The following is a 17,861-nucleotide window of genomic DNA, read 5'->3' on the forward strand; positions in this document are numbered from 1 at the left end:
AAAAAATTGAGAACATACATGTTATTTAAATAAGTTTGATTAATTCATTTTTTTAATATTTTGTATCCTTTTTTTAGAAAACTGTAGAGTTTACACACACATACACTCACACGCACACACGCACACAGGCACAAACGCATACACGCTAACACGCACACACGCACACATATGTATTTATATATTATAACTGTAATTTTTTTTATTTGTTTACGCACCCTATGTTAAATTCGAAGTACTTAATATCCCTTTACAAATTTTATTAAACTACATGTTTCTCTCATATTAGATGAAAAAATATCCGAAATATTGCGATGAATTTATCTTAAAGTATACAAAACAAGAATATGAATACTAGGAATATGAGTTGTAATATTTTTAGATTCCCTATCTTATGATGTTTGAAAATGGATATGGATATTAACGGCAAATCCAAAAAATGTATGATCTTAAGATAAATTTTTCATTCGACAAATATATTCGGTGAATTTTGCCAAACCCTGTTTTTCATATCGCAGTATGTAGAAAGTAAAATGCGTGTCTATGTATTGAGGCGTAATAATCGTTGATATCAGTATTGTTTACAACCTTTTCTTAATGAAGTACCCATTGATATGGCTGATCTATTTCCATGTTTATGTACATTAATCAATATGATTACAGTGCAATCTATTTCAGTATCTGGAAATTGTTGACTTGACGCTATTACCTAATGTTTTATGGACTAATTAAATTTTAGAAACATATTACAAAAAATTCTCTAGTGGGTTCCAAGTATTACTACAAACGTAGAGTTAAGTGCATTTCAAATAAATACGTGTGAACAATTAAGTGTTATTATTTTTGTAATTAAAATAAATTTCATGTTTTATTTCAAAGCGTTCGAACTTGAAAAATGCTGTTGATCATAATTTGTGTTTTTTTGTCTTTAATAAATTCATAGCAATAGCATTATGAATATTTTAAAAATTTAGTATTGAAATGAAGTGTTTATTGAAGTTATAATTAATGTACAATTATAAGATAATTTTTTTAACCAATATTTAAATATATATATATATATATATATATATATTTATATATATATATATATATATATATATATATATATATATATATATATATATATATATATATATATATATATATATATATATATATATATATATATTTATATATATTTATATATATATATATATATATATATATATATATATATATATATATATACATATATATATATATATACATATATATATATATATATATATATAAATATATATATATATATATATATATATATATATATATATATATATATATACTCGCATATATAAAACTAGATAAATACATTATACTTGCATAATATCAAAAAAAAGTTTGCCTCTAATGTTGAAATACAAATTTTTCATATGAGGTATTAATATTTTTTTTTAATACAAACCACAGTGAGAAAAAAATTATAAAACATGTAATTACAAATTAACGTAACATTTTGCAGTCAAAATGCGATCTCTCAGTCAAAACGATGTATGATAGATGTTCGAATGGTGAATGGAAAGAATGCAAAGCTTAAATAAGCTTTATCGATAAAATTAAGAAACGTTTGTGGAGATGATTTGGACATGTGGAACGAATGAGTAATGAAAGAACGGTAAAACAAATACATGTTAAAGACCACGACGTGATCAAGTATGTCAAATACTTGAAAGTAATCAAGTCTGGAGAAGGAATAATCAGCGTGTAGGGATTAAGAAATAATGGTTTCCAAAGACAGAGTGGTCTGGCATTCTATTCTCTCCAGTACCCTAGTATGGTTAGTCAGTTAGTTTAAGAGATAATGCGTAGATCAACAAATAAACAATCAAACAAAATATATGTGAACAGTAATTAAAATATACACATAAAAACTAATTGATATTGATATTCATTACATGACATGAATGTGGGCAAAATTGCTGATAATTATTCCTTTCCCGTTACATATGTATGACTATGGCTATTTTCGTCGCTTACTCGTTACAATTAAATGGGAGTACTTTATCACAATCTCATGTGATCACCTCTCTTCTATATTATCATAAAGGTTTGTCACATTTGTCACTAATAACACAGTAGCAAAACATTTTCATATCCATCATAGTGCATTCATTTCCATATTAATGTCATCCACACTCATTGCATTTTATAATTGTTATTCAAATGAGAGTGAATGGTATAACTGCGTCTGAAATTATTTTACGATATTACGCATGGTACAGTTTTTAATTTTTAAACAAAAATATTTCTAATTTTACAAATCATCCTCAATGATGGATAGTCAAAAAATCATATCTTCTATTTAAAATATTAGCAGTGCGTTTTTTTCTTGGAATGATCAAGTACTTGAATCAAATGTGGTTAGCTTAGAAGTCGGAATAATCGGTAGGTATGCATTGGGAGATTAATTTTATTGACCCCACTGGGATTGAAATCCTGGACCTCCATCTTGGCTATCTAATGTGCTTACCATAGTATCTCTGCTTTACATAATATTTTTATTAACCATTTTAGAGGTCCGTTCAACTTTCCGAAAGGAAAACAACTAATAATGAGAGAAATAAATGAAATTTAATTAAATATAATATTTTTAATGAGTGCCCTGATAAAATACAAACGGTTCATTGTATTTTTTACTATATAGTAAAAATTTAAGAAAATATATCCCAAAAAAAGGAAAAAAGTACAAAAATCGCAATTTACATGCATGGAAACTTACATAGATCCAAAACACAGAAACACAACCTAATATACACCTTTTTTAGTCAAAATAACTTTAATTATTTTTTGACAAAGTTGTACAACTTGCTTTCATTGTCTATAAAATCATGTAAAAAAACATAACTAAGTATAAAAGAGCTAATTATATATAGATAATGGAGGTGGATAAATCTAAATTAAATCCCATCATTTGGCCATATCATATTTGATTGCATGTTAAAAATAACATACTTTTCATGTAATGTTATATTTAAATATTGTAAAATGTGCCCTCGGCACGAGAGAATTCAATGAGGGTACAATTTTTTTTTATTGTAATTTGTGTATGATGAAGGATAAATATTCTCAATATTATTAATATTTAAAGCATTTACATTGTGGTTAGTCATTTTTACTTACTCATATATTAACAAAAATGTTAATAATATAAGTATGTAACCATTCACCGAGATTTTTATGTCTACCGGTTTCGAGACGTACCCGTCTCTTCGTCAGGACAATCACTACTACAGCATGCAAACAATACACCACCATACTATATTCATAATGGTGATGGGTGATATTGTTTGCATGCTGTGGTAGTGATTGTCCTGATGAAGAGACGGTTACGTCTCGAAACCGGTAGACACAAAAATCTCGGTGAGTGGTTATATACTAATTTATTAACATTTTTGTAAAAAGATAAATAAGTAAAGAATAAATAATTAATTACCATAAAATTAAAAAAAGATTTTCATATTTGAAATCCATAAGCATTAATTAATATTTTTTCTTAATTTCATTCCACAGTTACTCAGTCCGAGCAAGATAGGTCCTGTATCATGCTTTTGAGGGTCCAAAGAAGAAGTGGAGACTGGATGTACCTCCATAGTGTTCTTCAAGTCAAGGATAATATGGAAAATAGTCAACAGCCTGTGATCGTATGCACCAACCAGGTCCTGAGGTAAGAATTTAAAAGCAATATTTTTTTTATCATATATTTTATACCTGAATTACTATTAGTTTAAATGCTATATGAGCAGATAGATAGATAGATAGATAGATTTTAAATCGATTATATATTTAATGTTTCTAAATGCTTAATCAATTATAATAAAATAATAATAAAACCCTTATCCGCACCCCAATGGTGCATAGGGCACTGCGTCATATAAACGCAGTGTTATCTTGATCGTTTACGCATGAAGGAAAGGTGATCAGCCCTCCGCTTCAGGTACCAGTCCAGGGTAAAATTATATAAATATGACAGTGAAAAAATCACTTATATTTATTTTACCCCCCTTGGGAATCGAACCCGGGACCTCCAGAACGGTAGCCGAGCGTGCTGAACATTACACTACGGAGGCGGACGAATCAATTTAACACATAAATTTCATGGATTTAAAATCAATTACATGTATAACATTTTCAATATTCAATTGATAATATGTATACTTTAAGGATAAGAAATCGATTATTAATAAAAAGTTAAATGATGTTAAATACATTAATATATTGAGTTTTTGATGTTCAATCGATTATAAATTGTATGTTTTTAGATTTGAAATAAATTACTCACATGAAGTTTATAGACTTTAAAAAGAGTACAAAGATACAATTTTAAGATGTCAAAACGATTATACCATACATATTTAGTTTTTAAACGTTAATTAAATTAATCATACTGATAATAATTTTGGATAGAATTATAGATAACACATATTTTTGGATTATTAATTTGGATGATTTAATACATTAAAGACTCTAAGATTTTTAAAAACCTATATTTTTTGCTCATAAAGGTTTTATCATCAGTAAAAAAATATTTTGGAAAATTGTAAAACGTATTTTATAAATATATACAACAAAGATAATGTTTTTTTTGATAATAAATAATTTCTACAATAAACATTCAGACTCTTAAATAATTACATTATACGACTGCCACATTTTAGCGGCTGCATCTTGTATGACAACCGCAGGACAATCAAGATCTTGAATGAATTTTTCCTAGTTATGCAAAACGACACTATCCAGCGTCTGATTTTCCAAAAATAAAAATAAATTTTATTTTTCTACATTCACGGACGAATAAAGTAATGGTTTAAAATGCTAACATTACATATTTTTACGAAAGTAATATTTACAATATGATAAAACTATATATTTTCTTTAAAAAATAAAAGTCCACTTCAGGATTTGTACAAAGGACTTTCTGATGTCGAAGTAAAGATCTACTTAATACGCTTATTATAAAAACCCTTTATGTATTAGATTTGAGTTTTGTACTGACATAGTTTAGTTGAACTGCATATAATATGATAAAATAATAATTATTTAATTTTTCTCTACATTTATTTTAATTCTACTCCAAATTTGTATTTACAAATGTGCAGTACAAGTTGTCAACCTAGCGGTTCTAGATCCACCCATATATTATTTAAATTTGCATACAAAAATCCAGCTCAATAATAAAATCATACTTCATACCCTTACTATATCTTAAATGTTATTATTATTATAATTCATTAATTAAAATCATTAAATTTAAATTCATTTTGTCAACAAAAAAAAATAATCAGGTTTTTAACCCCTTTCTTGTTGGCACATGACATAGAAATTTGTCTAGCCTACAACGAAAGGATAACAGCTTTTGCTTTCATAATATACAACAAATAATTTAAATTTACTCCACCCTGCTACAACTTGATTACAATTTTGAATAACGGTCTGTAAATCTATAAAAATTGTATTTATAAAAAAAAAATTATGTTTTTTTTGCATTTAAACAAATACAGAAAAAAACACAAATATTAATATATCTCAAGATGAAAAAGAATATGAAAGCCAGGGTATTTACAGGGCTTACGACCGGCCATGGGCTAACTTATGTATCAAAATATGGAGTCGAAGCCTTGTAAATCTCCAGACTTCCATATTGTTCTTCATCTATGTTGAGATGTCAACATAAAAATATAACTCCTAAGTGGACATACCTAGATTTGTAAACAAAGATTTGGACACACATTTCAAAAATTGTTAATACAACACTTTGTTTTGTTAATTCAATTAAAATAATAATTATTCGCGACATATATGACAATTTCCTGAAAAAGATTTCTTTTTGCGAGGTTGATAATTTTAATATAATGTATATGAGTGGGTTGGTCGCCTTGTGCATTACTTTTCTCAATTATTCCTCTACCCCCGCCCCTTCCACCGCTAATTACCGCTTTGATCCTCCCGCTCATTTCTCATCTTTCTTTTCTCTCGTCTCTCTCTCTCTCTACGCCGCCCTGCGGAGTGGGAAGGAGAGGAACGGAACGAAGATGAAGTAGTAACTTTGTACGAATAACAAAACGGTAATAGGAACAACAAAACGTTAATATGAATAACAAAACATCAGTACGAATAACAAAAGAAACTCGCGCCGGCGCTAACCGCCGCACTGCGCCTGCGCCACCCACACGGACTTATTTCTTTCGAGGGTTAATCAAGTTTTCAATTCATTATTTTTTTTTTATTTTTACGTACTTTTATTAATTTGCTCTTTTTTTGTATCTCAACATAGATGAAGAAGAATATGGAGGTTTAGGTATTTACAGGGATTTTGACCAATCATAGGCAGGTTACGTGACCACTTTACACACGTGCAACATTCTATCCATGATTGACAACCACACGACTCAAATTTTCGGAACTCGTAGATATATTGATCAATCTCATGACGCGGAGCATATGAGTTCACAACAGCCATCTATTATATGTTGGATTGAGAAAAGCTTTCATGTACCATAGACCCTTTTATTTGCACTCAAGATCTGAACCCCGGATGATTTTTACACACTGGGAAACGCCTGAAAACGTGATTTTCTTTTTTTTATGTAGCTTATAAGTTAACCAGTTATTTTTATTTACAACATTTTGATTGTTGCCAAATACTTGGACACGCTCTAAATGTTTGTGTTTTATCCTACTTCAGTCCTTATAAGTCCACTCGCTCTCTAAATCTATGTATGATTCTAAGTAGGTAGGTACTAAATTTTCAAAATGAATTAATATTTTTTATACCCAATGAACTTCGCCAACTTTTCATAATACAAAGAGTAACAGGAATCTAAAGATATTTGCTTGAATATCAAATTTTATGCCGTAATTCAAAATATATCAGTTAAATATAATATAAATGAGCAGGTCAAATTTGAACATCCCTTGATGAATTAGCCGGGTTCGTGCGTACCCAAGTGTAAACAGTAAAGTACAGTGAATGCGGTTTATCCCGAGTGTGAAATGTAACCGCAACATCCGTAGCCGAGGCTAAACGTTCCCGTGATCACTACACTCCTCCGACAGACGCCAATCTGCAACGGCTCTGTATTATCTTCTTCTTCTTTTGCCTACAACCCGCGTCCAACGCTTCTGAGTGAAGGTCTCCTTAAATGCTCATCATTGTACTCTGCTCACAAACGTTTTGCTTCTTCTCTCTTCAACAGCTCTACCTAAATGGTGAAAGGACCTAGAAAATGAAAATCCTCAACAGTACGTTGTAAATAAGTACTTTGTTATATGTTTGCTCTAATTGTGCATTGGATTCATAGAACCTAGATAGTGATAATCTTGATCAGCATGTTTTAAATAAATGCATTTTGATATGCTCAAAATGTGTATTGGATACAAGACCGTATGTGGTAAAAATCTTAATCGGTAAATGAGTACATTATGATATGCTCAAAATGTGCATTGGATTCAATAAACTTAGATAATGAAAATCTCAGTAAGTAGGTTGTAAATAAGTACATTGTTATATGCTCAGAATATGCATTGGATTCAATAAACTTAGTTAATGAAAATCTCAGTCAGTATGTTGTAAATAAGTACATTGTTATATGCTCAGAATATGCATTGGATTCAATAAACTTAGTTAATGAAAATCTCAGTCAGTATGTTGTAAATAAGTACATTGTTATATGCTCAGAATACGCATTGGATTCAAACAACCTAGATAGTAAGAATCTTAATCAGTAGGTATGTTGTAAATAAGTACATTGATATATGCTCAAAATGTGCATTGGATTCATAAAATCTAGATAGTGAAAATAAAAATAAAAATAAGTACATTGTTATATACCTAGAATGAGCATTGGATAAAAGACCCTAGATGGTGAAAATCTTAATCAGTTTGTTGTAAATAAGTACTTCGTTATATGCACAAAATGTGAATTGGATTCATAGAACCTAGAAAGTGAAAATGTTAATCAGTATGTTTTAAATAAGTACATTGTTATATGCTCCAAAAGTGCATTGGATTCATAGTACCTAGATAATAAAAATCTCAATCAGTATGTTCTAAATACGTGTTTTGTTATATGCTCAAAATGTGCATTGGATTCAAACCTTATTAATGAAAATCTAAATCATGTTGTAAGCGTGAGAATATAATATGTTAAACTGTCATATTTTACACAAATATTTCCAAATTACCTAGATTAGACCTCCAGCCAAATTCCAATGGACTCATCATTTGTTAAAAATGATGTGCTATTTTTCATTATCACATCACCAACGTAATTATTCATTCTTTATCTACTTGTGTTATTATTATATCAATTATTTTATTAAATTACTTATTTCTAGAACGAGCTTCATTCAATTTCTGTTCTATTGTATTATTATTAATATTATAAAATGTCATTTGCTTATTTTTCATTTTTATGATAATAACCGAACATTATTGTAGCTTAAATTATCATCAAGAAAATGTTTTTTTTAAGGAAATGTATTTTTGCTGTAGTAAGATGAATATTAAGGTCTTCATATCTTTGAGATGCTTTTATTCATTTACGATGACCTTAACAATTTCTACGCTTTAAAGTTATTTGTTATGCGTCATTAAATAATTATTTCCTCACTGGGAAACTGAAATACTGACATTTTAGTTATACATACGTCTCAATTGAGATGTTAGCGGTAAATGTCGGCTTTGAACAATGTTTCCGGAGACCGATAAAATATTACAATTTCAATGGCATAAAGTCCATTTCGCAAATTGATGCCTTCGCTTATTTAGGAATACGACGTATCTACTATAATATTAATGCCTTGGGCGTGTTTAGTCCTGGCTAATGTTAAGAAAATAATGAAGGTATCATTTTATATCAAAATGTTGAATACTTTTCAATAATATTTTTTGAATTGGACAAATTAAAATATCATTTGTTGCATCCAACAGTTTAAAAAGAAAATTTAAATGATGAATGAATCTCTTGAGGAAATTTGAATTCATCAATGTTGCAAATTTCTTATTTTGAATTAATTTTTCTTACATAGTTTATAATTACTCTGTAAAAATCGTTTTTGTTTTACGGTATCTTATTTTCCTATATATTTTCTTTACAATTTATACTGTAATATAAGTATTCTAGTTTGAAATTATTACAATAAGCTTCATACCTTAGTGCATATTGTAATATTTTGTATAACTACGCACATGCTTCGACTATGTAGGATTTTTTCGTTTATGTTTTAAATATTATTTAAATAAATACATATACCATAAAATATGGTTTATAACATATGTGAATAAATAAATAGATTTTAATATTAAAATTAAACACTTCATTAAGACCACATGAAATAAAAACACAAACCCAAAAAGTGTTTGAGTTCATTAATGTAAACACGACTAGTTTCGAAAATACAATAAATTGAGTTTATTAATGTAAACACGACTAGTTTCGAAAATACAATAAAAATCGTTTTTGTTTTACTGTTTCTGATTTTCCTATATATTTTTTTAGTATTTATAATGTATAATAAATATTCCAGATTAAAATTATTACAATAAGCTTCATTCCTTAGTGTATATTGTAATATATTGTATAACTACGCACAGGCTTCACCTATGTAGGATTTTTTCGTTTATGTTTTAAATATTATTTAAATAAATACATATACCATAAAATATGGTTTATAACATATGTGAATAAATAAATAGATTTTAATATTAAAATTAAACACTTCATTAAGACCACATGAAATAAAAACACAAACCCAAAAAGTGTTTGAGTTTATTAATGTTAACACGACTAGTTTCGAAAATACAATAAAACGTTTGTGTTTTCATTTGTTAATGAGAACACTTGTAGCTCTCGAATCTACTTGTAATTTTAAAAAAAAACTCAAAAATTAGTATTACAAATGTGTTTTATGTTTACACTTAAATCATCGTGTTTTTTTACAAAGCTAATAGCGAATCAATAAATAATAAAATAAATAGATGTTTACGAGTAGGATCATTAGGTTATAATTTTAACAATCTCGTATCATTTGCTATGCTATCATTACTTGTGGAACACAAAATTAGACACCCCTTTAAATCGAAGTGTAGATTTGAAGATACCCCCAGAGCAATGTGGAACTTTTCTTATACACTGATCTAGATAATACATCTACACTGCTAATGATTTATTACTCAATACCTTCAATTCACTTTAGTATCGAGAAATCGATCTCGCCTCGCCTCGATCCAATATAATAATAATAAATAAATATTATACACACAAACAGATAAATAAAACAAAAATGATCGTGCCCGATTCGAGCAGCCGATTGTGATGTTTGAACGTCTAATAAAGGTTTAAAGGATATTTATTAAAATTTATAGGTGGAAGATAAAACTTGACTCGGTATGTTGGTGCATTTGTTCTTTGTTTCTGGAGATCTCTTATTGTGTACTCGTTGCTCATTACACAAACGGACATTACCGAGCTGTATATTTTGTCCCACCAAATGAATAAATGGTCGGTAAATGATATTTTATATAATTTCTTGCTTTGATTTTTTCAAATCTTGTTATTAAATTTTAAATCAGAGCTATTATCCGTGTTAAAAATTTCCCGTTAAACCTTGCATCAAAAAGTCTTTATTAAGACTCTTTATACGTTAAATTGCAACTTAATTTTCTCTAAACCCTGGTAACATTTAAAGCAATTGAATTATTTGCTTAAAACACCGTTCATGTAGTGATTTTTTTTCTCGAAACAAATATACAGCTTCAAAAAGAAAAAAGGTATTGAATGGTAAGGAGCCAAAAAAATTTTTTTTTTCGATACTTAATAAATATAATAAAACCCTTATCCGCACCGCAATGGTGCATAGGGCACTGCGTCATATAAACGCAGTGTTATCTTGTTTGTTTACGCATGAAGGAAAGGTGATCAGCCCTCCGCTTCAGGTACCAGTCCAGGGTAATATTGAATAAATATAACAGTGAAAAAATTACTTTTATTTATTTTACCCCCCTTGGGAATGGAACCCGGGACCTACAGAACGGTAGCCAATCGTGCTGACCATTACACTATGGAGGCGGACTATTTTTCAATATTTACTAAAAATTTTAAAAATCTAATACACGTTCTTAAAAAATGTGCGTCGAGACACGAGTGGCTTGTTGCGCAGCCAGTCGCGTATTGTGTTTTATATTCGCGAGTACACCCTTTAACTTTGTAATGAAAAGTCCTTATTAAAAAAAAATAATACAGAACGTTCCTCACGTTCTGTATCCTACTTTCATCCAGTTATACAAATATCCAATATGGGTATATAACATAAAATTATGCCTAGCCTCCCATCCGGCATAATGTTGGTAACGACGAAATCCAATCACTGGTGAATAAAATAAATGTGGAAAAAACTATTCATAATTTAAATATTAAAATTAAATATTGGTTTGAGTCTGAAAAGTTTTATATTTAACTTTTTAAATATTAAAATAAAATATATTATTTCGAGAAATAAAAATACTTTGTGTTCTGATCCACTCACATTTTTATTAACTAACTAGTTTCGGCAACAACCTGTTGCCCTCTTTAGGGTTACATTTATTACTACAAGTACTACAAGTAATAAATGTAACCCTGAAGAGGGCAACAGGTTGTTGCCGAAACTAGTTGGTTAATAAAAATGTGAGTGGATCAGAACACAAAGTATTTTTATTTCTCGAAATAATATATCAATATGATCCACAAAGTTAATGCTTTCAATATTCAAAACATTAAAATAAAAAATCGTGAGAATTGTTTTGCCTTGTAAGGGTATTGTCAAACTATTTTAAACGGTAGCAGTAGTTTGATAATGTCCTAACAAGTAAATAGACTCAAATCAGTGCTTAATTTTAATATTTAATATATAATTAAAGAGTTCTACAATTCGAACGCCAAATCATCAAATTAAAAACAAACAAAAATAAAATAAAAAGTATATGATTGTTATTTTATCATATAAAATGCAGATCCACATAGAAACGTCAGAACAAAACCTAACCTTTTACACGCGTCTTAGATATATCCATCCTCCAGTCACACGCGGCACTCCATTTGCGTAATTTAAATGTCAAACCCTTATCCGCACCCTGTGGTGCATAGGGCACTGCATCATATAAACGCAGTGTTATCTTGATCATTAACACATGAAGGAAAGGTGATCAGCCCTCCGCTTCAGGTACAAGTCCAGGGTAATATTGAATAAATATTACTGTGAAAAAATCACTAATATTTATTTGACCCCCCCTGGGAATCGAACCCGGGACCTCCAGTATGGTAGCCAAGCGTGCTGACCATTACACTACGGAGCCGGACGAAAATTAAATTACGACTTTAAAAAAAAATAACGTAAAAGTATATTTCAATAACCCGTGTTAAAGAAATCATTACCATCATTATGAAGTACGTTTCTAAATGTTTCTATAATAAGCAATAAATTTAAGGCATATGTTGGTGAAAATGGCGAACTTCTGAGCCCATCCCCGCTACAATCTCTTTATGTTGTCGCATGAATATTAAAATGGACTGACATTTCCCGTTGCTTCGCAAGTTCAGCAATGCTACGTCCTTATATAAAGTTTGCCTTGTAGGTTGTTTTATTAGCTTTCAGTGAAAGAGAAATATATTTTGTCGGGGACACTTTCCCACGTGTGTACTGAGACAATGTTTGGAACATGGAGAAAATTTATTGGATTATACTACTATGTAGTAAAAATACATTGTAGGCAAATAAGAATTTGGATATGCTGTACTATCAACTACTACTACTATTACTACTACTACTACTACCATCATGACGTTTCACCACAAGGGTAGGCGGCAAGATCAGAAAATTTAAAAAAAGGAAGGCAGATAGGATGGAACGCCACACTGTTCTGTCCTGACGTACACTAATTGCTTCCTTCACATCCATACATCTAGTCATATATGCCCTCCGATAACGCAGACTTTTGACACCACTAGATATTTGGTTCTGATTGATCTGATAGTGCCAAGTTCTCGTTCTATTCTCTCGTTCGCATTCGCCGCATATAGTTTTTTAGTCATTCTCTCTTTATCCATTCGCTCCACATGTCCATACCACCTCAAAGAACTTGTGACAAGAGATGCATCTCCCTTGTGCATCGTCTTCTTCGTGAATCAAAATCTGTATGATGATTGGTTTGCCTCTTTCATGGTCAGTCTCCACCCGTCTGTATCCTCCGCTCGTCTCTTCAACTCGGCGTACCCACTACAGTCCATGTTGGAGATAATTTGGTCCATGTAGTGTAAGCGGTGTCGTCCTTTGTAGTTTTTTGCATTCGCACATGACTTCCGCAATCGAAAGAAGCAGGCCTGGGTATTTTATATTATGGCCTATCCATTTGTGTTGTTTTATTTAGAAAGCGTCTAGACTCCCCAGCCCTGCTTAGAACTTCGTTGTTTCCTACAGGTTTAGAGCAATAGTTCCCCAACATGCGCCTGTAGCACCACATTTCCAACGCCTTCAGCCTCCCCCGTTCTGTCCACCCGAAAGAGCTCGTTTCTCTTCCATATAATACTATTCTTAAAATTACATAGTAGTAAAAAAAATATTTTTTAATTTCAGATTTTTCTAAATAAGCCATGAAACTATTGCACCCAGAAAACATAGCTTTTTAAAAAAGAAAATGTACGATAAATCGCAACTTAATTATCTTTAAGACCAGGTAGCATTTAACATAATTGATTTGTTTGCTTAAAACACCATTTTCGTATTGAAAAAATAAGTTTTTCTTCATAACAAATATATGGTTTTGAAAATTAAATAGTTATTGAAAGTTAAGGAGTTAAAAAATAAAAAAATACCTTTAAAAAAAAAACAAATTTCAAATTATATTCTAAAAAATGTGTGCTGAAACACGTCTGGTCCCTAGCGCGGCCGGTTGCGTTCTGAATTTGTCGTTTGAGATCTCAACTTTAGTGCACTACTGAAAAGGATATAGGATAGGATCACTGACGGATTTTGGGATGAAACAAATCAGCCAGACGCGACGTTCCGTTTTCGCGTCATGCGATACTTACCATATTTTCTATCTGTCCACATGGGCATAATATTACATATATGAGCACACCGGACCATGGGAGAACATCCCACGCATCACAAAGTTCTGACAGCGACCCTAACATACGACTTCATCCTGCCGATGCCGCTGTAATAACACCCATAAAGCAATCATCGCATAATTCCGCAATAAATATTCTCGAGAAATATATTATATTTCGTCGCATTTCTTGTACCTTCCTAAGTATACTTTTAATGCACATCTGTGTGTACGAACATGGTCTACAACATGGGTCGGCAACCTGCGGCCCGTGGGCCGCATGCGGCCCGCGAGACATTTTGGTGCGGCCCGCGAGATTCTCGCCGCAACGCACATGACGGACGATATTATACACAATCGAGTGAAAGGAAGCGAGAAAGGGAGCGAAGGGAATCTCATTGATTTTATTAAATACAATAAATGTCGTTAAAATATACACTTAGCGTTTTATTTTTAAAACTTAAATATTTGTACATAAATATTGTATGTATACCTACTGCAAGTGCGGCCCGCACTGATCCCCATGAAAAATATTTGGCCCTTTTACAACAAAAGGTTGCCGACCCATGGTCTACAACATGAGAGCTTTTTTTACGCAGCGATGTATTTTTTTTCTAAAATGGTATCATCCTTTGTAATATATGGTATTAACGCTAATTTATAATCCATCCGTTTATATATTTACGACATGCGAGTATTGGTATTGAAAATATTGGACATATACTTGTATGTTGCGTACACGATACTGGTGTTTTTCACAGAATAGCAATAACTGCTCAACAAGTTTTTAGGAATGTAAAAAATAAAATAAAAACCTGTAATATATATTTTGATATTTAAGTATTCAGCGATGTTTTTAAGAGAATCTTTGATAAACTTTATAAAATAAAACAACTTTGTTTTAACCACTTTTTATTGGTACACTTTTTCCAACCGGTTTCGACAAGAACCTTGCCATCATCACGTTTTATGTACTCATTCTAGAACATTGAAATACTCATAAAAACATTCAAGTAAGAATATTTGTAATTTATAATATTATGAAACGACAAATTCTGATTAATTTATGAAAATTATTCCTCGATGTACTTTACTGTGATTTTTAAAACTAATCAACTAACTGATCAACAGTCTCTAGTGACAATGTAATAAATTATATGGAATTGGCGGATATTGTTGATACTCCCCTCCGCCTTCGTGTTTTTATACTACTGATTTCATATGTCAATCTTATCTTCTTACATATTATCTTGTACAGATTTACTGAAAAAAAACCAATGATGAAAAAAAATGCCAGACGTATTTTTATTGCACATGTATGTAGTCTACTAATAGTAGTATTTCATTCACAGTGACCGAGAGGCAACAATAATGAAGGCAAATCCTTGGCTCTACCATTATTACACAGCTCAAAGTAAACTTCAGTTCGGCTTGGGCTACGAATCGGGAGCTCTTGCTGAACCCCCTCCTCCCGGAGGAACCATACTGCCAGGACCACCGCATCCACCAACATTGAACGGAGGCAGACCACCTCTTATACCAACTCCATCTCCTCATATCATTCTGCACCAAACGCCGCAACACTTGTCTCATCTCGGATTCACGTATGAGAGAATGGATGCAGGGCCTGTAGATTATTCGGTCCATACCGTTGACGACAGGTAAGCAGTCACTTTTGGAAATTGTATTCCTTGGTACAATGCTCGTAAATTTATTTCTTTTAACTGTATCACATCAACCAAACTAAAGGTTGTTACGTTATCCCCTGTCTAGATTTCATCACCTGCCTCCGATGGAAGACGTACGACATGTCCAAATTCACACAACATCAAAGAGAAAGGCTCGATCATTAAATGGATCAACGGAGTCCAAAATACATCTCCTAGCATCCACGTCTCCCTGTCCTTCTCCCACTATTATAGACACTGGAGGTGGAACACTGATGTCTCTAACTTCAACATCTTCTTCTCGAAGACACCTGTCAAAATCAATAGCCAACAAGACGTCTTCAGAACCATCTGATTTCATAGACCAATGGAATCCTAGTCCACCGTGGTCAGAAACAACCCTCCAAAAGGTACCAGATATATCCCACCAGGAATTGAGTCCGTATGTCACGACGACTCCTCCCACTCCGAGCGGGACTCCTTTGGGAGTTTACAGTCACGGACAAGGACAGGCGTCGTTTACCTTTGATTGGTCACCAGAACAGTATGTTCCGCATGGACAGTATGCAGTTGGTCCGGGAGCGCCTCCTGAAGATGCGCAAGCCGTTGGTAACCACTGGCCAGAGCATCGGTTGTTCCCTTTACAACCGCCACCTTCCTCAAGGATACTCCATGCCTTGCAGCCAGTGGACAGAATGGTCAGCGAAACACAACACATAGGTAAGTAAAAAATAAATATCTACTGTGAATAATATGAATGTCCAGATGTAAATACATTCAATATAGAAATCTTCTTTAAATCTGCAAACCGATACACCCATATTACGGGAGTAAAAAGCACCGTGACAAAATACATGGAGATGCTGTTTTCAAAAAACTCTAAAATGGCTTAGTTATGTTCTTACTTATTTATATATGTACGTTCTTCGAAAGAGTTTTGCTAAGAATAATAACTTTTTTTTTCGAGAAATCTATATTTTTTCTTAAATTGTTTAGGGGATATAAGCATTTTATATCGGCTAGCACGTTGATTCTCACAAAAGATCTCATGTCAATATATTCTACTCATGGTAAAGCATGAAACCTTAACCGTGATTATTTTATTAAGTATGAATAATTTAAATCCTTTTCATAAATCCTATTAATATTTGACCTTGTAACGAAAAATCCATAAAAAAACAAAAACAAAAAGATCACGATTTGTATCTGGCCTTATCTGAAATTTGATTCCTTTATTGGTTTTCGACAAATGCTCCTATTTTCAACTACATTTGCCTCATAAATTTGTTTTACAGTTCTTTCCTCACTCATTCGATCCACATGTCCATTGGATATCAACACACCTTTTTTTAATTTTTATTATTCCACCATTCAAACACTTATCATACATTGCCACACATTCGTCTACAGATTTCTTTCATCTTTATTTTGTCAAATTCATACTTTATTTCTATACATTATACTTACAGTCAATAATAAAAATACTGCAATGTACAAAAAACGGCTAAAAAGGTATTTTTATCCATTAGATTCCTTGTCTGCAAGATCTCCTGAACAAGATACAACATCATCATAGCCTTGTGATGACCAATCATCCAATTTGGACCAATCTGTGATGAAAATTTTAATTTTAAATTAATAAGTTATCAGATGTTAACTTTAATCATTTAATTACCATCGTTTGACATATATGTAGGAAAAAATATATTTCAATATTTTATTTATATGTAAAATAGGTTTTATTTTTAATATTCTTTATTAGTAGATATCTTTGCAAAAGTTTTGTATTATATGTATGTATTTAAATAACGTTTTCATATATTTTAAGAATGACTATATTTTGTGTTCAATTTAAAATAGTTAAAATATACGTATGTACAATATGTAATTATATTTTTGGATAATTAATGTATTGTTTATAAAATTAATTCTAAACCATATCCGCTCCCTAGGTGGAGCATATGAAGTCCACAAACTGTCTCCAGGCTTTTCTGTCGAAAAACATACCGATTTCAATAGCTCTCGATACATTTACGATCTATAATTATTTTTAAATTGTGAAATGAGTTTTTTAT

The 17,861-nt window shown here is 31.1% G+C and overlaps 1 protein-coding gene across 1 annotated transcript in view; it reads left to right on the forward strand.

Annotated features, from left to right (window-relative positions):
* LOC148311936 (uncharacterized) overlaps positions 1-17,451 on the forward strand; it is a 125,998-nt gene extending 108,547 nt beyond the window's left edge. The window contains exons 8-11 of the mRNA XM_088278301.1: positions 3,547-3,700; positions 15,472-15,780; positions 15,893-16,506; positions 17,316-17,451. Of these exons, the coding sequence (XP_088134427.1) occupies positions 3,547-3,700; positions 15,472-15,780; positions 15,893-16,506; positions 17,316-17,362 (1,124 nt within the window). The 3' untranslated portion in view covers positions 17,363-17,451. The remainder of the gene's footprint in view (positions 1-3,546; positions 3,701-15,471; positions 15,781-15,892; positions 16,507-17,315) is intronic.
* Positions 17,452-17,861: the final 410 nt, after the last annotated feature.

Source organism: Brachycentrus maculatus, unplaced genomic scaffold (assembly GCF_059751285.1).
Source record: "Brachycentrus maculatus isolate JH-2025_06_01 unplaced genomic scaffold, ASM5975128v1 h1tg000055l, whole genome shotgun sequence".
Taxonomy (NCBI): domain Eukaryota; kingdom Metazoa; phylum Arthropoda; class Insecta; order Trichoptera; family Brachycentridae; genus Brachycentrus; species Brachycentrus maculatus.